Raw genomic sequence first — 19,729 nt, forward strand, 5'->3', positions numbered from 1 at the left:
TTGATTGTCAAGGAACTGTGGTAGTTTGTAAACATCCCCAGGAACTCTTAAGCTTTGAAAGATATTTCCTAAAATAGTTTGAGTTTGAAAGATAAAATGGAAGGAGAGGAAAGGTAAGTCATAAACTATCTGCTACTGTTCTTCAACCCCATCATGTCTTCTCCCATGCTTCTCACTGTTTTCCTCACCTCTGTATGCTGACCCTAGCCAATGAAAAAAGGGAAAGTTTATTTCCATAGGCAGCAATGAAAATGAAAGTTCTTCAGCATAGCAGGGGTTAATGCCATGAAGTATTTCTTGGAAGACAAAGGCAACAATTATTCTGGGTTTGATGAATAAGGAGCAGAGCAGTGTTAATAACATGCCATGAGCCCAGGAGATAACAAATGAGTAAGTGTGGAAAGAGATACTTGTTTTCTTCTGAAGGGCTTGTGAAAGGGCTGTGTTACGTAAATGTGCCCTGTGGGTGTATAATAGACATGGGCAGTGAGATAAACTCTGTCCTGAGAATGGAACCCACGTCAGACTGCCTCTCTGGCTGTGATTACTTCCCACAATGATGATTGATTTGGTAGAGTCTAGGTGGGGATAAGTTGATCAAACCAGGAGTGAAAAGTATTATTGAGACCCTGGCCTTTGCCACTGCACATGTGCTTGCAGCCAGCCACTATCAATACACAGACAACCAGCCCTTGCAGCCAAACGTGCATGCCTCTGGCTTCAGCCACCACCGTCAATTGCCCTGGTCCCTTGCCACTGGACCTGGAGGTACCACCAAAGACTCCAACAGCCTTTGTAGCCACTGTGGACTCCCCATAGTTCTTGCCACCAAGGACCATGCCAAAGGTTACAATGTCATGGACAACAGCTGCCTGAGCTGACAAGATACCATGCCCCTCCATAGACCTGGAGCCATCACATGCCCCCACGCTTGGCACCCGTCACCACTAAACCTGGGGCCAATACACACTCCAGCATGTCCCTACCCTTTACCCTGCAAGTAAAGTTCTTTCCTTACTGAAATCAGTCCATAACATCTGGAAGAGGTGACTGCATCTTCAAATGCACAAACACCTATGGTAGGTTATTGAGTCATGAAGAATCAAGGAAATATAACACCACCAAAGGAGCACAACAAACTAGTAACTGACCCCAAAGAAATGAAGATCCACAAATTGCCTGACAAAGAATTTAGAACAATTCAAAAGAAGCTCAGGGAGCTATGAGAAAACACAGATAAAAAATTTAACAAAATCAGGAAAACAACACAAGAATTAAATGAAGAGTTCAACAAAGAGATAGTAAACAAAAAAGAACCAAACAGAAAGTGTGGCACTGAAGAATACAATGACTGAACTAAAAAAAAGGAGTGGAAAGCTTCAACTATAGAACTGATCAGGCAGAAGACAGATTCAATGAACTCTAGGACATATCACCTGAAATTATCCAATCAGAAGAGAAAAAAGCAAAAAGAATGAAAAGGGATGAAGAAAGCCTCTGAGACTTAGGGGACACCATCAAGTGAGACCACATTTGCATTACAGGAGTCCCAGAAGAAGAAGAGAGAGAAAAGAGCAGAAAGCTATTTAAAGAAATGATGGCTGAGAATTTCCTAAATCTGGGGAGAGATATGGACATCCAGGTACGTGAGGGTTAAAGCTCCCCAATCAGTGTCAACCCAAAAAAGACTTTATTGAGATATATTTTTTAAAAATATTTATTTATTTCATTTATTTTGGCTGTGACGGGTCTTAGTTGCGGCTGGCGGGATCTTCGCTGTGGCATGTGGGAATCTTTAGTTGTGGTATGCATGTAGGATCTAGTTCCCCAACCAAAACTATCAACAATCAAAGAGAAAGAGAGAATCTTGGAAACAGCAGGAGAAAAGAAGTTCATTGCATACAATGGAACCGTCATAAGGTTATCAGGGGACTTCTCAGCAGAAACCTTGCAGGCCAGGAGAGTGAGTAGGATGATATATTCAAAATGCTGGGAAAAAAACCTGCCTAGTTACGTCAACAGTTCTGTTTCATTTTTGTAAGTTGTGAGTAAAGCTTTGAAAGATAAACACTGTACTATTTCAGTCATTTTCCTAATGATTCCATGTGAGCAATCTCATTTAATCTTCAGGACAACCCCATTATTATCCTCATTTATCTATGTATTCAGAAGAACCGAGGGGTGGAGACTTTAAATATCTTCCCTATCGTCTCAGAACTGTAATTATCTGAGACCGGATTTAACTAGGTAGCCTAACTTCAGAGGCCATGCATTCAACCATTCAGAGCTAGTTTCAAACCCAGGCCTGTCTGAGACCTTCAATCCTACACTATCTAGATTTTTTTCTTGGGATATGGAAAGAAGGGATGCTTTGGGCTTGAATAGGATTCTGGAGATTAGCTTCAAGGCTTGATAATTTTGCTGGGGCCTTATGCTATATACCTTTTTTTCTGTTGGGAATTAAATAATCAATCTTAGGGAAAAAATGATGACTTTTTTCAGTGAGAAATTCGGCCACAACTTTATGTCATATTTATGAGAAAGGGCTACAATGTAAGTTAATACCAGCTTGAATGCACTTTGGACTATTTGTTACCAGAGTCAGAGAAATAAACTTCATTTTTCAGTGTATGCCCCAAGATGTGGGCATAGTAGATTAGTACCCACCAGGCACCCTTGTACAGGGAGGGTAAGAAACAGTATTGGAAAAAATCAAGGATTCTCATGAATAGATCTTGGTAGACTGTGTTTCTGCTAGCAGAGGCACCTGAGTAGAGATCCCCATCAGTGGCTCCGCACAACTTCAGAGCCAAACTGGTGGCCCCATCTAGTTGCAGAGCTCAGTTGGCAGTTCTGCCTGATTTGGGTCTCCAGCCAGCAGCCTGACCAGGCCATGGAGTCCGTCCTAGAGCCCTGCCTGGATAGGAAGGCAAGTCATCAACCCAGCCCACCAGCTGAGCATAGCCTCCAGCCCTGCCAAATGAGGAAGCCTGGCCAGACAGTGGGCAGCAGTGGAGCACATCCTACAGCCCAAGGAAGCAAGTCAGCAGCCCTGCCCAACTGCTGAGAAAGGCAGAAGGAGGAGACCACTTCCTCAAATGCACAGATGGCAACATAAGTATATAAGGATCACCAAGAATCAGGTAAACGTGACACCACCAAAAAAAACGAATATATCCAATAACTGACCCTAAGGAAATGGAGATCTATGAACAGTCTGATAATGAATTCAGAATAATCCTTTTTTTTTTTCCAATTTGTTCACCCCTCTTTTCCCCCTTTTTTTTTTGAAATTCACGTTCTTTTATTTATTTATTTATTTATTTATTTATGACTGTGTTGAGTCTTCGTTTCTGCGCGAGGGCTTTCTCTAGTTGCGGCAAGTGGGAACCACTCTTCATCGCGGTGTGCGGGCCTATCACCATCGCGGCCTCTCTTGTTGCAGAGCACAGGCTCCAGACGCGCAAGCTCAGCAATTGTGGCTCACGGGCCCAGTTGCTCCGTGGCATGTGGGATCTTCCCAGACCAGGGCTCGAACCCGTGTCCCCTGCATTGGCAGGCAGATTCTCAACCACTGCGCCACCAGGGAAGCCCCAGAATAATCCTTGTAAAGAAATTCAGTGAATTACAAGAAAACACAGATAGACAACTAAACTAGATTAGGAAAACAAAGCATACACAAAATGAATATTTCAACAAAGAAATAGAAACCATTAAAGAAAACCCATAGAAATCCTAGAGCTGAAAAATAATGACTGAACTGAAGGATTCAATAGAGATCTTTGTTAGCAGACTCAACCAAGCAGAAGAGGAATCAGTGAACTTAAAGACAGATCATTTGAAATTATCCAGTCAGAGGAGCAAAAAGAAAAAGAAAAATGAAGAAGTGTGAAGAAAGCATATGTGAATTATAGGACACCATCAAGAAAAAGAAATCTATGAATTATTGGAGTCCCAGAAGAAGAGAGGGAGATATCATCTGTTAGAATCGCTATTATCAAAAAGACAAGAGATAAGTGTTGGTGAGGAATTGGAGAAAAGAAAACACTTGTGAACTGTTGGTGGGAATGTAACTTGGTACAGCCATTATGAAAAATAGTATGGAGTTTCCTCAAAAAATTAAAAATAGAACTACCATATGATCTAGCAATCCCACTTCTTGCTTTATAGCCAAAGGAAATAAGGTCAGTATATCAAAGAGATATCTGCATTCTTATGTTCACAGCAGCATTATTCACAGTAGCCAAGATATGGAAGCAACCTATGTGTCTGTCAACAGATTAATGGATAAAGAAAATGTGATATGTATCACATTTTATATACATCATATTATATACGTATATAATAAACATATGTGTATACACACACACACAATAGAATATTATTTAGTCTTAAAAAAGGAGGAAATCCTGCCACTTATGACAACATGGATGAATCTAGAGGAAATTTTGCTAAGTAAGATAAGTCAGACACAGAAATACAAATATTGCATGATCTCACTTATATGTGGAATCTAAAAAAAAAAAAAAAAGTGAAACTCATAGTAACAGAGAGTAGAATGACAGTTACTACAGGTCCAGGAGTGAAGGAAAGGGAAGATACTGATCAAAGGGTACAAATTTTCAGTTATAAGATGTATAAACTTTTGGAGACCTAATGTACAGCATGGTGACTATAGTTAATAATAATGTATCGTATACCTGAAATTTGCTTAGAGAGTAGATCTCAAGTGTTCTCACCAAACTCAAAAAAATGGTAACCATGGGTAGTGATGAATATGTTAACTAGTTAGATTGTGGTAATCATTTCAAAATGTATACAATGTATCAAAATATCATGGTGCACACCCTATGTATATACAATCTGTCAAAAATAAATAAATAAAATTTTAAAGTACTATTGAATTTAGGATGAAATTTTCTGGGATTTTGTTGTTGGTTTTCTTTTTATCATTTCAACCAGCAGCGTTACAGGTAAGTCTCTCTTTTACCAGCAAAGAGGAATATAACTAGCAAAGCCTGCTGTTGTTTAGCCTGCTGACTGCTGCACTGGGAGGTGGGGTTCCTTTGCTATGAGGGCAGGTTTAGTGAGAGGAGAAAGGGAGGAATAATCTCATGTCTTCTTTAAGCTGGACACTAGGTACATTGATGTACGTACCTCGTTTAATCTTCACGGCTCTGAGATATACATTATTAGATCTTCTCCATTTTTAGATTAATGACTGGAATATCAGAGAGGTTAATAATGTTCTTATGGTCACACTGTTAGAGTTCAGCCAAAACTTAGTTTTTTTCTCCTTACTTTTATTTTATTTTTTTATTTTTATTTATTTATTATTTTATTTATTTATTTTTTAAACATCTTTATTGGAGTATAATTGCTTTACAATGGTGTGTTAGTTTCTGCTTTATAACAAAGTGAATCAGCTATACGTATACATATATCCATATATCTCCTCCCTCTTGTGTCTCCCTCCCACCCTCCCTATCCCACCCCTCTAGGTGGACACAAAGCACCGAGCTGATCTCCCTATGCTGTGCGGCTGCTACCCACTAGCTATCTATTTTACTTTTGGTAGTATATGTAAGCCCATGCCACTCTCTCATTTCGTCCCAGCTTACCCTTCCCCCTCCCCATGTCCTCCAGTCCATCTCTACGTCTATATCTTTATTCCTGTCCTGCCCCTAGATTCTTCAGAACCATTTTTTTCTTCTTTTTTGAGATTCCATATATATGTGTTAGCATACAGTATTTGTTTTTCTCTTTCTGACTTACTTCACTCTGTATGACAGACTCTAGGTCCATCCACCTCACTAAAAATAATTCAATTTCATTTCTTTTTATGGCTGAGTAATATTCCATTGAATATATGTGCCACATCTTCTTTATCCATTCATCTGTAGATGGACACTTATGTTGCTTCCATGTCCTGACTATTGTAAATAGTGCTGCAATGAACATTGTGGTACATGACTCTTTTTGAATTATGGTTTTCTCAGGGTATATGCCCAGTAGTGGGATTGCTGGGTCATACGGTAGTTCTATTTTTAGTTTTCTAGGAACCTCCATACTGTTCTCCACAGCGGCTGTATCAACTTACATTCCCACAAATAGTGCAAGAAGGTTCCCTTTTCTCCACACCCTCGCCAGCATTTATTGTTTGTAGGCTTTTTGATCATGGCCATTCTGAATGGTGTGAGGTGATATCTCATTGTAGTTTTGATTTGCATTTCTCTAATGATTAGTTATGTTGAGCACCCTTTCATGTGTTTGTTGGCAATCTGTATATCTTCTTTAGAGAAATGTCTATTTAGGTCTTCTGCCCATGTTTTGATTGGGTTGTTTGTTATTTTGAAATTGAGCTGCATGAGCTACTTGTATATTCTGGAGATTAATCCTTTGTCAGTTGCTTCATTTGCAAATATTTTCTCCCATTCTGAGGGTTGTCTTTTCATTTTGTTTATAGTTTCCTTTGCTGTGCAAAAGCTTTTAAGTTTCATTAGGTCCCATTTGTTTATTTTTGTTTTTATTTCCATTTCTCTCAGAGGTGGGTCAAAAAGGATCTTGCTGTGATTTATATCATAGAGTGTTCTGCCTATGTTTTCCTCTAAGAGTTTGATAGTGTCTGGCATTACATTTAGGTCTTTAATCCATTTTGAGTTTATTTTTGTGTATGGTGTTAGGGAGTGTTCTAATTTCATTCTTTCACATGTAGCTGTCCAGTTTTCCCAGCACCACTTATTGAAGAGACTGTCTTTTCTCCATTGTATATTCTTGCTTCCTTTATTAAAGATAAGGTGACCATATGTGCGTGGGTTTCTCTCTGGGTTTCTATCTTGTTCCATTGATCTACATTTCTGTTTTTGTGCCAGTATCATACTGATTTGATTACTGTAGCTTTGATTGATTGATTTCCGTATATTGAAGAATCCTTGCATTCCTGGGATAAACCCCACTTGATCATGTTGTATGATCCCTTTAATGTGCTGTTGGGTTCTGTTTGCTGGTATTTGTTGATGATTTTTGAATCTATGTTCATCAGTGATATTGGCCTGTAGTTTTCTTTTTTTGTGACATCTTTGTCTGGTTTTGGTATCAGGGTGATGGTGGCCTTGTAGAATGAGTTTGGGAGTGTTCCTCTCTCTGCTATATTTTGGAAGAGTTTGAGAAGGATAGGTGTTAACTCTTCTCTAAATGTTTGATAGAATTCACCTGTGAAGCCATCTGGTCCTGCACTTTTGTTTCTTGGAAGATTTTTAATCACAGTTTCAATTTCAGTGCTTGTGATTGGTCTGTTTATATTTTCTATTTCTTCCTGGTTCAGTCTCGGAAAGTTGTTCTTTTCTAAGAATTTGTCCATTTCTTCCAGGTTGTCCATTTTATTGGCATAGAGTTGCTTGTAGTAGTCTCTCATGATCCTTTGTATTTCTGCAGTGTCAGTTGTTACTTTCCTTTTCATTTCTATTTCTACTGATTTGTCCTCTCCTTTTTATTCATGATGAGTCTGGCTAATGGTTTATCAATTTTGTTTATCTTCTCAAAGAAACAGCTTTTAGTTTTATTGATCTTTGCTATCATTTCCTTCACTTCTTTTTCATTCATTTCTGATCTGATCTTTATGATTTCTTTCCTTTTGCTAACTCTGGGGTTTTTTTGTTCTTCTAATTGCTTTAGGTGTAAGGTTAGGTTGTTTATTTGAGATGTTTCTTGTTTCTTGAGGTGGGATTGTACTGCTATAAACTTCCCTGTTAGAACTGCTTTTGCTGCATCCCATAGGTTTTGGGTCGTCGTGTTTTCATTGTCATTTGTTTCTAGGTATGTTTTGATTTCCTCTTTGATTTCTTCAGTGATCTCTTGGTTATTAAGTAGTGTATTTTATAGCCTCCATGTGTTTGTATTTTTTACAGATTTTTTCCTGTAATTTATAGGTAGTCTCATAGCATTGTAGCCAGCAAAGATACTTGATACAATTTCAATTTTCTTAAATTTACCAAGGCTTGATTTGTGACCCAAGATATGATCTATCCTGGAGAATGTTCCATGAGCACTTGAGAAGAAAGTGTATTCTGTTGTTTTTGGATGGAATGTCCTATAAATATCAATTAAGTCCATCTTGTTTAATGTATCATTTAAAGAAGAGAACAACCAAACCAAAAAGGAAATCCACAAATGATAACAAGTGCTAAAAACTATACAAAACACACACACACACACAAAACGGACAGACAGAACCCCAGGACAAATGGTAAAATCAAAGCTATACAGACAAAATCACACAAAGATGCATACATATACATACTCAGAAAGAGAGAAAAAGGAAAAAATATATATATTAAATAGAAAATAAAGAGGAAGAGAGCAACCAAATCAATAGACGAATATACCAGTGATAATAAACTCTAAATACTAAACTAAAATAAACAAAAAGCCAGAAACAAATTAGATGCAGAAAGCAAACCCCAAGTCTACAGTTGCTCCCAAAGTCCCCTGCCTCAATTTTGGGATGATTTGTTGTCTATTCAGGTATTCCACAGATGCAGGGTACATCAAGGTGATTGTGGAGATTTAATCTGCTGCTCCTGAGGTTGCTGGGAGGGATTTCCCTTTCTCTGTTCACACGGCTCCTGGGGTTCAGCTTTGGATTTGGCCTTTCCTTTGCGTGTAGATCCCCTGAGGAAATCTGCTCTTCGCTCAGACAGGATGGGGTTAAAGGAGCAGCTGAGTCGGGGGCTCTGGCTCACTCAGGCCGGGGGGAGGGAAGGGTATGGAATGCAGGGTATGGAATGTGGGGCAAGCCTGCGGCAGCAGAGGCCAACATGATTTTGCAACAGCCTGAGGCACGCCATGTGTTCTCCTGGGGAAGTTGTCCCTGGATCACGGGACCCTGGCAGTGGTGGGCTGCACAGGTTCCCAGGAAGGGAGGTGTGGATAGTGACCTGTGCTTGCATACAGGCTTCTTGGTGGCTGCAGCAGCAGCCTTAGCATTTCATGCCCATCTCTGGGGTCCGCGCTGATAGCCATGGCTCGCGCCCGTCTCTGGAGCTCATTTAGGCGGTGCTCTGAATCACCTCTCCTCGCACACCCCGAAACAATTGTCTCTTGCCTCTTATGCAGGTCCAGACTTTTTCTCAGACTCCCTCCCGGCTAGCTGTGGTGCACTAGCCCCCTTCAGGCTGTGTTCACGCAGCCAACCCCTGTCCTCTCCCTGGGATCTGACCTCCGAAGCCCGAGCCTCAGCTCCCAGCCCCCACCCGTCCCGGTGGGTGAGCAGACAAGCCTCTCGGGCTGGTGAGTGCTGGTCGGCACTGATCCTCTGTGTGGGGATCTCTCCACTTTGCCCTCTGCACCCCTGTTGCTGTGCTCTCCTCCATGGCTCTGAAGCTTCCCCCCCGCCCACCCCCCATCTCTGCCAGTGAAGGGGCTTCCTAGTGTGTGGAAAGCTTTCCTCCTTCACAGCTCCCTCCCAGAGGTGCAGGTCCCATCCCTATTCTTTTGTCTCTGTTGTTTCTTTTTTCTTTTGCCCTACCCAGGTACGTGGGGAGTTTCTTGCCTTTTGGGAAGTCTGAGGTCTTCTGACAGCATTCAATAGGTGTTCTGTAGTTGTTCCACATGTAGATGTATTTCTGATGTATTTGTGGGGAGGAAGGTGATCTCCACGTCTTACTCCTCTGCCATCTTGAAGGTTCTCCTTACTTTTAAACTTGTTTTTCTGCTGGACCATGATATTGCCGTAAGAGAGAGTAGTTTTAATAATGGGGAAGGTCTTATAGGTAAACTCAGACCAGAGAATATTTTTTATCTCACCTACTGTTGCAGAAAAACTCAAACCCTTTCCCACTGCAGTAGCCCAGAGGATATGGAAATTTAATTCACAACTCCTGCAGTACCAGCATGGCACTGCTTTTTCCAATAGCAATTAGGGACAGAAACAAAAATAGCAAGCACAATGGCAACACCTTAGTTGAGCTCTCAGTAGTTGAAGTAAAATACCTGTTTAAGGAGAGCATGTGGAAAAGTGGCATTCTGGTTAGCATGCCAGGTCAGGACAAATGACTGGATCACATGGACACCAATGGCAGATCCAGACTGGAGACCTGGTGGAGATCCAGACAGGGGACTTAGACTGGAGGACTGGGTTGACAAAAGAAGGGGCTCCAGGCAATGACAGAAACACCACTCCAGCTTCTCTTTTTTAAGGGCTCCAAAAGTCCATTTGCCAAATGTATTTTGCTAACTTTTAGAACATTGCATATGAGTCATTTGCAAAGAGTGATTTTGATTTCATACTTCTGTTGCATTTGAGAATACCCTCCAGTTATTCTCAGGAAGAGGTGACTGAATTGAGTGGACCCAGTGACATTACAACTACAATGTCATCCCTTACAGAACCGTGTCTATTCAAGGTAGCATCCTGCCCATTTCTGTGAATCAACTTTTCCTTAGACACACTTTCTGTGCAATGCGACCTGAAGGTTAAGTGACTTATCGGGAATGTCTCTCTATACTTTTACCCAAACTGTTCCCTTTCATCTGTAATTTCCTAGCCCTTAAAATTTTAAATTTTTGCCTTTAAAATCTTAGTCATTTTTTAAGACCCAGCTACCACCCCTAGTCCACCTCATATAGATGTGCGCTTACCTTTCCTTCCACATGCGGAGCACTTAATTATATACGGTAAGGGACCCCAACTGTCAAAGCGTATCTGGAAAAATAGGCTCTCAATTTCCCTGGAAGGAAAAGCAGAGACAAGCAGGTCAAGAATGCCTAGCCGTTAGCTCTGCTTGTCCCTGAATGTGGATATGGCTTCAATGATGCTGAGTTTTGTTCAAGAATTAGGAGATTCCAGAATTCCCTTCAGTGGATGTACATCTGTTTGTATTGGGTGGGCCAAAAAGTTTGTTCAGGTTTTTCTGTAAGCTATAACATTTCTGAAGTAGTAATGTGAACCCAAAGTAGAAAAAGGACATGGCTAGAGATTAGGCTTCTCTGATCCAGCAAGATTCCTTCCGTGGACTGCACACTTGTTAGGGAATTTGGGGACCAAAGACGTACCATCAAGACAGGTTTCATCTACTGCTCTGCGGGACTGCTGCCGTGTCAGCTGAATTGTGTCCTTTTAAAAATAAACTGAGAATTTAGTCTAACCTCTCTGTCTGTCTGTCTCTTTTTGTCTCCCCACTTCCCACCTATTTATAAGTCACTGAAATGTTGCAGTAAACAACTGTTGCGACTTTGTTACATTAACATTGGTTAGATAAAGCCTCTGGGTACCAGATGTGAGCCACAGTTCAATAGAAGACCACAAAGGAGTTGAAGCAGAGAAGTGTGTTACTTACAGGTCCTGGAGGAAGTACATGTCACACCTGAGGGGCCACCTGGAGACGTCAAGGCAGAGTGCAGGCAGAAAGCACAGCAGGACCTGGGGCACATGCCTTTATTAGGGTCTGTGGGTGGAGAGTTTTGAAGTTCCTGGGCTAAAGTCAGATTACTTAATTAAACCCAGAAGAGTGGGATTTTAGTAAGCTCCACGGGAGTCTTATCCAAGGGCCAGGTAAAGGGTAAAGAGCTAGAAGGCAGGGGAGACTGTTGATCACAGGGCTGTTGGGAAGTCATAACAGGAACTTACATTTGCTTGTGACTCTGTGGGCTGCAATCTAGGGCATGTGCTTTCAAGAGGGGGCTAGTATCAGTTAAAGGCTCTGCAGGCTGCTTGGCCAAACAAAATGGATGCTGAGGAAGCAATATCATGGAGTAACTTAGCTAAACTCTCAACACAAACCAAATCAGCAATTCAATTTCTTCACTCAATGTCATATTTTTGAGGTCTATGACATAGATAGATGACATAGATGATGGATATAAAGAGAATCCATTCCCTTTTAACTGCTGTATGACAGTTCATTGTGTGACTCTATCATATTTTATTTATCCATTTCCCTCTGATGGATTTTTAGATTTGTTTCTACCTTTTTCCTAATGCAAACAATGCAGCAATCTGTATCCTCGTACAGATTTCCTGACAATGGCTGTATTTTTTGTTCACAATTATTTATTTCCTCAGGCCTTGCTAAGCTTCCCTACAGTCAGCTTATTCTTTCTTACTGCATTGACTTTGCACTTGGCTGTGTGCCTTGCTTTGGCCAATGGACCATATGCCATATCTGAGAAAAATATTTCAATGTATTTGTGTGATTTGGCTCTGCTTCCCTTGAGGTTCTGCCCTCTGTTATGAAACAACATGTCCCAGATAGTGGCTGCTCCTTTAGTGTAAGAGCCAGCATGAGAAGATACATGGAACCAAACCAAGCCCAGCCAAATCCAGCCAGGCCCAGCTGAGCCCAGCCAAGTCCAGTGGAACGATAGCCAATCTTCATGTTTCACTAGGAAGACAATTGTTCAATGTTATAATCCACTGGAATTTGAAAATATTGGTTGCTGCAGTAAAAGCTAACAATTATAGGAATAGGTACCTAAGAATAAGCTGCTGCCATAATAAAACCCCCAAAATATGGCTTTGGCCTCAGGAGACTGCCATTGTGGCAATCTTTGTCATGCAGATCATTTGGTAAGCTGTCAAAAATGTACTGAATGCTCTTGTGGCTTAGGGTAAAGAGATTTCGGGATTCCCTGGTGGCGCAGTGGTTGAGAATCTGCCTGCCAATGCAGGGGACACGGGTTCAAGCCCTGGTCTGGGAAGATCCCACATGCCGCGGAGCAACTAAGCTCGTGAGCCACAACTACTGAGCCTGCGCGTCTGGAGCCTGTGTCCCACAACAAGAGAGGCTGTGACAGTGAAAAGCCCACGCACCGTGATGAAGAGTGGCCCCCACTTGCCACAACTGGAGAAAGCCCTCGCATAGAAACGAAGATCCAACACAGCCAAAAAAATTAAATAAATAAATAAATAAATAAAATCCAGCCATTCATAAAAAAAAGTTAAAGCATTGATTTAAAAAAAAAGAAAGAGAGATTTCAAGGCAGAATGTTTACAGTATGAGTATTAGTTGTAACTACCTGTATTAGATAAGGCACTAAAAGAAAGATACTAAGAAAATAATCAGCCTATTTGTTTTCAGGTATAATTTATCAATACAATAAAAAATCTGTCCTTTTTAGTAAATGGTCTGGGAGTTTGGACAAATATATACAGTCATATGACTACCACCAAAATCATGATATAGACCCCTTTGGAGTCAACCCTCTGCCCCCAGCTCTAGCCCTTAGAACTACTAATTTGTTTTCTGTCTCTGTAGTTTTGCCTTTTGCAGAAAGTCCACTAAATGGAATCATACAGTATGCAGCCTATGAGTCTGGCTTCTTTCACTTGGTATATGCATTTGAGATTCATCCATGTTGTTGCATATGTCAGTAGCTTAGTTCTTTTTATTTCTGAGTATTATTTCACTGTATAGCTGTACCACGTTTTAGCAGTTCACTTGTTGAAGGACATTTGGGTTTTTTCCAATTCGGGGCAATTACAAATAAAGCTACTATAAATGTTTGCATACTGTTTTTTGTGTGAACTTATGTTTCTCTTTCTTTTGAGAAATACCTGGAAGTAAGATTGCTGGGTCTAATGATAAGTACATGTTTAACTTTATAAGACACTGCTAACCTATCTCTAGAATGGTTGTACATTTTACATTTCCAGAGTGTGAGAGTTCCTGTTGCTCTGCATTCTCTGTGGCACTTGGTATTGTCATTCTTTTCAGTTTTAGCCATCCCAACAGGTAAGTAATAGTATCTAACTGTGGTCTAAGTTTGCATTTTCCTAATGACTAATTATGTTGAACATCTTTTCCTGTGTTTATTTGCCAAACATGTCTTTTTGATGAAGTGTCTGTTCAAATCTTTTACCCATTAAAAAAAAAATTTTGTTATTTGTTTTTTAATTACTGAGTTTTTGAGAATTCTTTATATATTCTAAATACAAATCCACTACCACAGATGTGATTTACAAATATTTTCTCCCAGTCAGTAGCTTGTCTTTTCATTCTTTAAACAATGCTTCTTAATTTTGATAAAGTCAAATAGGTCTGTTTGAAAGCATGGGTTAAAGGGAAGAAAACAAGAAAATTCAGATATTCTGAGATTTTCAGGGTTGAAAGAGACAACTGCTAAAGAGTCTCGAATTAAGACACAACCTGGGGGCAAAGACCAAATCAAAGGTATGGTCTAAAGTGTCCTCCAACAAATCTTTTCAATTGAACAAAGTGCCTCATGGAAAAAGACCAAGGGCATGGTCCCACAGAAGCATGATAAGCCAAAGTTTCTATAATTAATAGAGAGAGTTAGGTCTCAAAAAGCACTGTGTATATGCCTATTGGAACACAAAGGCAACAGAAATCAAATAGACAGAAAACCAAGAAAGTTCTAAGAGAAATACTTTGTCAAAAATGCTACCACCCTGCATTAATACAGCTGGTCACAGTTCAAGAGGTAAAACTACCTTTGGACCCTCAACTTTCCATAGGCAAGGAGCAGGCCAAGAAAGCTGCTCAACTGCCAGGCAGGGCATATTCTCCAGCAATCTTTTCAGACATGGCCAAAGAGGATAATGGAAAAGGAAGGAAATCCCAAAGGACAGAGCTGAGAGCTTTGGAGAAAAATGACTGGAGATCTACTTCCAGGAATCAGAGTCAGGGCCCAATCAGGGAACATTCATTATCTATTTAAGGATGATTTTTTTAAAAGGGTAAAATCATGACGCTCATACAGACGTAAAATGAACACATGTTTAAAAAAAATTTTTTTAAGCTCATTATTAATGAGGGAACCAGGCATATGTTGCAAAGGAGATCCTCAAAAAAGAGTCCAAAGAGCAGACATATTTATAGATCAGAAATGTGCAAATGGAGGAAAAAACTTGCTTCTTCCATAGTGGAAGAGGAAAGTCAAGTGAACTTCCACTAGACAGAATTTTTTGCATGTCCATAGACAAGAATTATTCTGTATTATTATTAGTTATCTAAAATTTACAATTGTAAGATAGCTCAAAGGCAATGAAAAACAGAGAACACGCATAAACTCAGAATCAGATACATAAAGTAGAGGAGTATCGTCTAAACATTGCATACTTTTCCACTGAAGCACACAGTTTTCCCTACAGCCCTCAGGATTTGCCCAACAGGATTTCAGAATTGCTTGGACCAATGACTAGGTGTCATGCCTTCTCCTGTTCTCCTTTTTAACTGGGAGAGGTTTATTGCAGCTATCCGATTCTACCATTATGAATTGGAAGTATGGGGGCCAGATAACTTGTCATTTTAGTTCATAGGTGTCCTGTGACTTGAGAGGAACTATATCTGAGCCTGAAGTAGGTCACAGGGTCCTGGACTTTAAGCCCTGTGTCTAATTGGATGAGAAATGAACATCTAACTGATCATTTGATGGTTGAATGTGTCACTTTTATGATCTGAAACAAATAACATTGAAGTGTTTGTTTTAAAAGTAAAGTGGTGAGGTTCAAATGAAGGGAAGCCAACTTTCATGCAAGGTCTAAGAGCTGATTACAGGGCTGGCCATGGGAAATAGACAGAAAGGGGAATCTGGGAACCCGTGGGAGGTGAGCACGTGGAGAGGCAGTAGGGATGGAGAAAGCTCAGGAGCAGAAGTGGGAACTAGTAGAGGACAGAGTCCAGGACTGGTACTATGAACAGAATTGGCTCATCCAAAGGTCTTTCCTCGGGAGTACCAACACTAGATTGTGGGCATGCCTCTCAGGTGTAAAAGATACACTGTCTCAGATGCATGTTGTTTTTGTCTAGACTTTTTGCTCATTCTTCACCTCCAGGGGCTAAAACACCACAATCTATTTCTTTTCATTTTTTTCACCTTGCTGGATTACTTGGAATAAAAGGACAAGAATGTGTATCTTTTTTTTTTTTTTTTTAAGATTTTTTTTTGATGTGGACCATTTTTAAAGTCTTTATTGAATTTATTGCAATATTGCTTCTGTTTTATGTTTTGGTTTTTTAGCCACAAGTCATGTGGGATCTTAGCTCCCTGACCAGGGATCGAACCTGCACCCCCTGCATTGGGAGGCAAGGTCTTAATCACTGGACCACCAGGGAAGTCCCAAAGATGTGTATCTTTTCAAAAGTGAAAAGTATATTTATCCAAGAGTTACAAAAGCACAAAAGTTTGCAGTAGCTTTATTTACAATAACTGGAAATAGCCCAGGGATCCATCAACAGGAGTGTAGGTAAACAAACTGTATAATATTATAATTTTATAATGGAATATTACTTAGCAATAGAAAGGAATGAGCTACTGATATACACAACAACATAGATGTCTTGAAAACATTATGCTAAGTGACAGAAGCCTTACAGAAAAGAGTCCATACTATATTACCCCATTTATATGCAATTCTAGAGTAGGCAAAATTAATCTGTGGTGGAAAAAAATTAGAATAGTGATTGTCTCTGAGGATGGGAACAGGGGTTGTGAAGGGGCATGAGGGAAATTTCTGAGGTGATGGTAATGGCTTATATCTTGATAGGGGTTTGGGTTACAAAGGTGTATGCATTAAGACTCAGTGGATGTACCTTTTCAATGTATATAAATTTAGTGTATGTAAATTTTACATAAAATACTGCAAATAAATATTAAAGTTTAGTTGATGATATGTGTAATGCAGTATTTAAGGAGAAGTTTACTGATATCTTCACTTTACTTTGAAATGTATTGAACAATAAGATGGATTGAAGGCTGAATAGATGGATGGCTAGATAAAGAGATATGTGATGAAGCAAGTGTACTAAATATTAATGGTAGTATTTAAGTGATGAGTATATAAATGTTTGCTGTAAAATCCTTTTAATTTTGCTTTTTGTTAGAAATTTTTTCATACTAAAATATTGGAAGGTAATTTAATTTAATCTTTGTGACTTAAAAAATTGCACTAGATCTTGGGCTTCCCTGGTGGCGCAGTGGTTGAGAATCTGCCTGCCAATGCAGGGGACACGGGTTCGAGCCCCGGTCTGGGAAGATCCCACATGCCGCGGAGCGACTAGGCCCGTGAGCCACAACTACTGAGCCTGCGCGTCTGGAGCCTGTGCTCCGCAAGAAGAGAGGCCGCGACAGTGAGAGGCCCGCGCACCGCGATGAAGAGTGGCCCCCGCTTGCCGCAACTAGAGAGAGCCCTCGCACAGAAACGAAGACCCAACACAGCCATAAATAAATAAATAAATAAAATAATTTAAAAAAAAAAAAAAAAAAAAAAAAAAAATTGCACTAGATCTTAATTTAAAATATCAAGGTAACAAAAGATTTTAAAAGACATGTGCATCAGAATATCATGAAACTCAGATTAAGAATCACTCTTGGAGATGCAGAATTATATTTCTCTACACCTTCCAAGAGTAAGCACTTTATTCCTGATTCTTTAGAGAGCTAGTTTGATGGAGAAAAAACAGAGTGGTGTGATACACATTCTCTAAGATAGCCCCCAGGATCCCCATCTCCTGGTATTCATGTCCTTGTGTAATCAGTCTCCTCCCCTTGAGTGTGGGCTAGACTTACTGATTTGCTTCAACAAATAGAACAAGGCAGAAGCAATTAGATGTCATCCCAAGATTAACTTATAAAAAGACTGTGGTTTCCATCTCGGGCACTCTCTGGCTTTCTCTCTTTTGGGTCAACATGCCATGTCATGGGGACACTCAGGTAGCTTATGGAGAGGCAGAACATGGCAAGGAAGGAAGGTCTCTTAGCAACCATGTGAATCAGCCTGGAAGCAAGTCTTCTGAGGCCTCCCAGCAGCCATGCTAGTGAGCTTGGAATTGGATGCCCTGGCCCCAGTTGAGCTTTCAGATGACCTCAGCAGCAGCTGACAGCTTATATGCAAACTCATGAGAGAGCCTGAGTCATAACCATCCCTCTAAGCTGCTCCTAAATCCTGACCCACAGAAACTGCATAAGATAATAAATATTTGTTGTTTTAAGATGCTAACTGTTGGGGTAATTTATTTTGCAGAAATAAACTAAGTGTTCCCTTGCTCCTTCTCCTCTGCTTCCCCCTCCTGCTCTTCTTCTGTCTCTTTTTGGTGGCACCATGTCCTAAGCATTTACATATGCATTTACATATATCCACCCATTTCACTGTTACTAGACAACTTCGTGTTAGCAATATTCCTATATTAAAGGCGAAGAAGCTCAAGTTAAACTGCATGCTCAAAGGTAAATATCTACTGTGGCAGACTTTTAACCTGTGCCTTTATGATCTCAAAGCCTGTGCCCTCTCCATGGTATCACAGTGCCCTAAGGCCCCACAGCCTGCCACCTGCATGGTTACCCAGTACTTGGCAGTGCTGCTGAGGGCCTTTACAGGAGCAGGAGCTACAGAACCCTCTTTCCTATTTAGCTCATCAGGCCATTCAGATCTAGCTTTAAGGATCTCCATTTCAAAAGAGACTGTTGGGCGATATTCTAAACTTAGTTGAACAGAGGAGCGAGAACTAGATGAATACAAAGGATAACACACATTTATTCAGTATTCTGCATTCCAGGCATTGTGCTCATAAGCATATTATAGAACAAACTTCTGCTTTTCCAAATTCTGAGCTATCTGAAAGTTCAGATAATTGGATTTTTTTTTTTTCACTCTGCAGGGGAAATAAAGACAAACAGAGAAGCTTTTATCAATATTCAGATACACATGAGAACACACATTTTCTAGGACACATTTTCTTGGGATCATCAAATTCAGGTCAACTTCTTCTACCTTTCACAGTTTTAGGACAAGAAACTGCAAGATTTCCTTAGTGCTTTTTGAATCAACAAATACTAAATTAATTTTGGTATCAATCTAATATTTTAATTTTACACACACACACATACACACACAAGCACATACATTAGAAAACAGACATATTTATATAACTCTCAGACATGGCATCCCTCTGGAGATACAGGTTTATAATAAATAATATGCATAAAAATTTAGATCTTTATTATGGAATTTGTCCCCTACTCTGCTTTGGTTCAGATGCACTTGTGTTTATCTTTTCCATAAACTGTGAGCTCTTGGAGGTCAGAAACTATGTCTTACTCAGTTCTTGGATTCTTCACAATGTGTAATGACTCTTTTGAAGTAAAAGTGGAAGTAATGTTAAAATAAAGTAGATATTTTCACCTTAGATATGCCGAGTAAAGATAAGAAAGGTATAGACTTCCTAACATGGACTGAATGTGACATATTCTAATGAGTATATGAAGAGTGAGGTCATAAAGCTTGTGAAATCTGTAGTCAGACTGCGTGGGTTCAAACCTGACTCTGGCATTTGCTAGCTGTGAGATGTTGGTTAAGCTGCTTAACTTCTCTGTGCTTCAGTTTTCTCAACTGTGAAATGGGAATAATTATGGGATCTAGTACATGTGAGGATCAAGTGAAGTAATACATGTAAAGTACTTCACACTGTGCCCAGCACACAATAAGAACTCCATAAATGGAAGAGCCATTATGATTATTAAAATATATGGGGAGCTCAGGGAGGAGGGAATTTGTGAATGAATATGTATCTTTATTTTGTGGTGTCATCTTGGACATATTACTTGAGCTCTCTGACCCTCAGTTTCTTTATTTGTAGGATAAGGACAATACTCGTGAAGTGAGTACTAAATGAGGTAAAGCATGTAAAGCACTTAGAAAAGCACCTGACACATAGTAAATGTTTAATAAATTCATTTTTTCATTCAACATAGACTTATTGACATTGACTACTCA

At 39.9% G+C, this 19,729-nt stretch overlaps 1 protein-coding gene across 1 annotated transcript in view; it reads right to left on the reverse strand.

Annotated features, from left to right (window-relative positions):
- Positions 1 to 18,220: 18,220 nt before the first annotated feature.
- Positions 18,221 to 19,729, reverse strand: part of LOC103006613 (homeodomain-interacting protein kinase 3-like) — a 41,445-nt gene continuing 39,936 nt past the window's right edge. The window contains 1 exon segment of the mRNA XM_057529502.1: positions 18,221 to 18,461. Coding sequence (XP_057385485.1) covers positions 18,221 to 18,461 — 241 coding nt within the window.

The sequence above is a fragment of the Balaenoptera acutorostrata genome, chromosome 1 (genome assembly GCF_949987535.1).
Source record: "Balaenoptera acutorostrata chromosome 1, mBalAcu1.1, whole genome shotgun sequence".
Lineage (NCBI taxonomy): Eukaryota > Metazoa > Chordata > Mammalia > Artiodactyla > Balaenopteridae > Balaenoptera > Balaenoptera acutorostrata.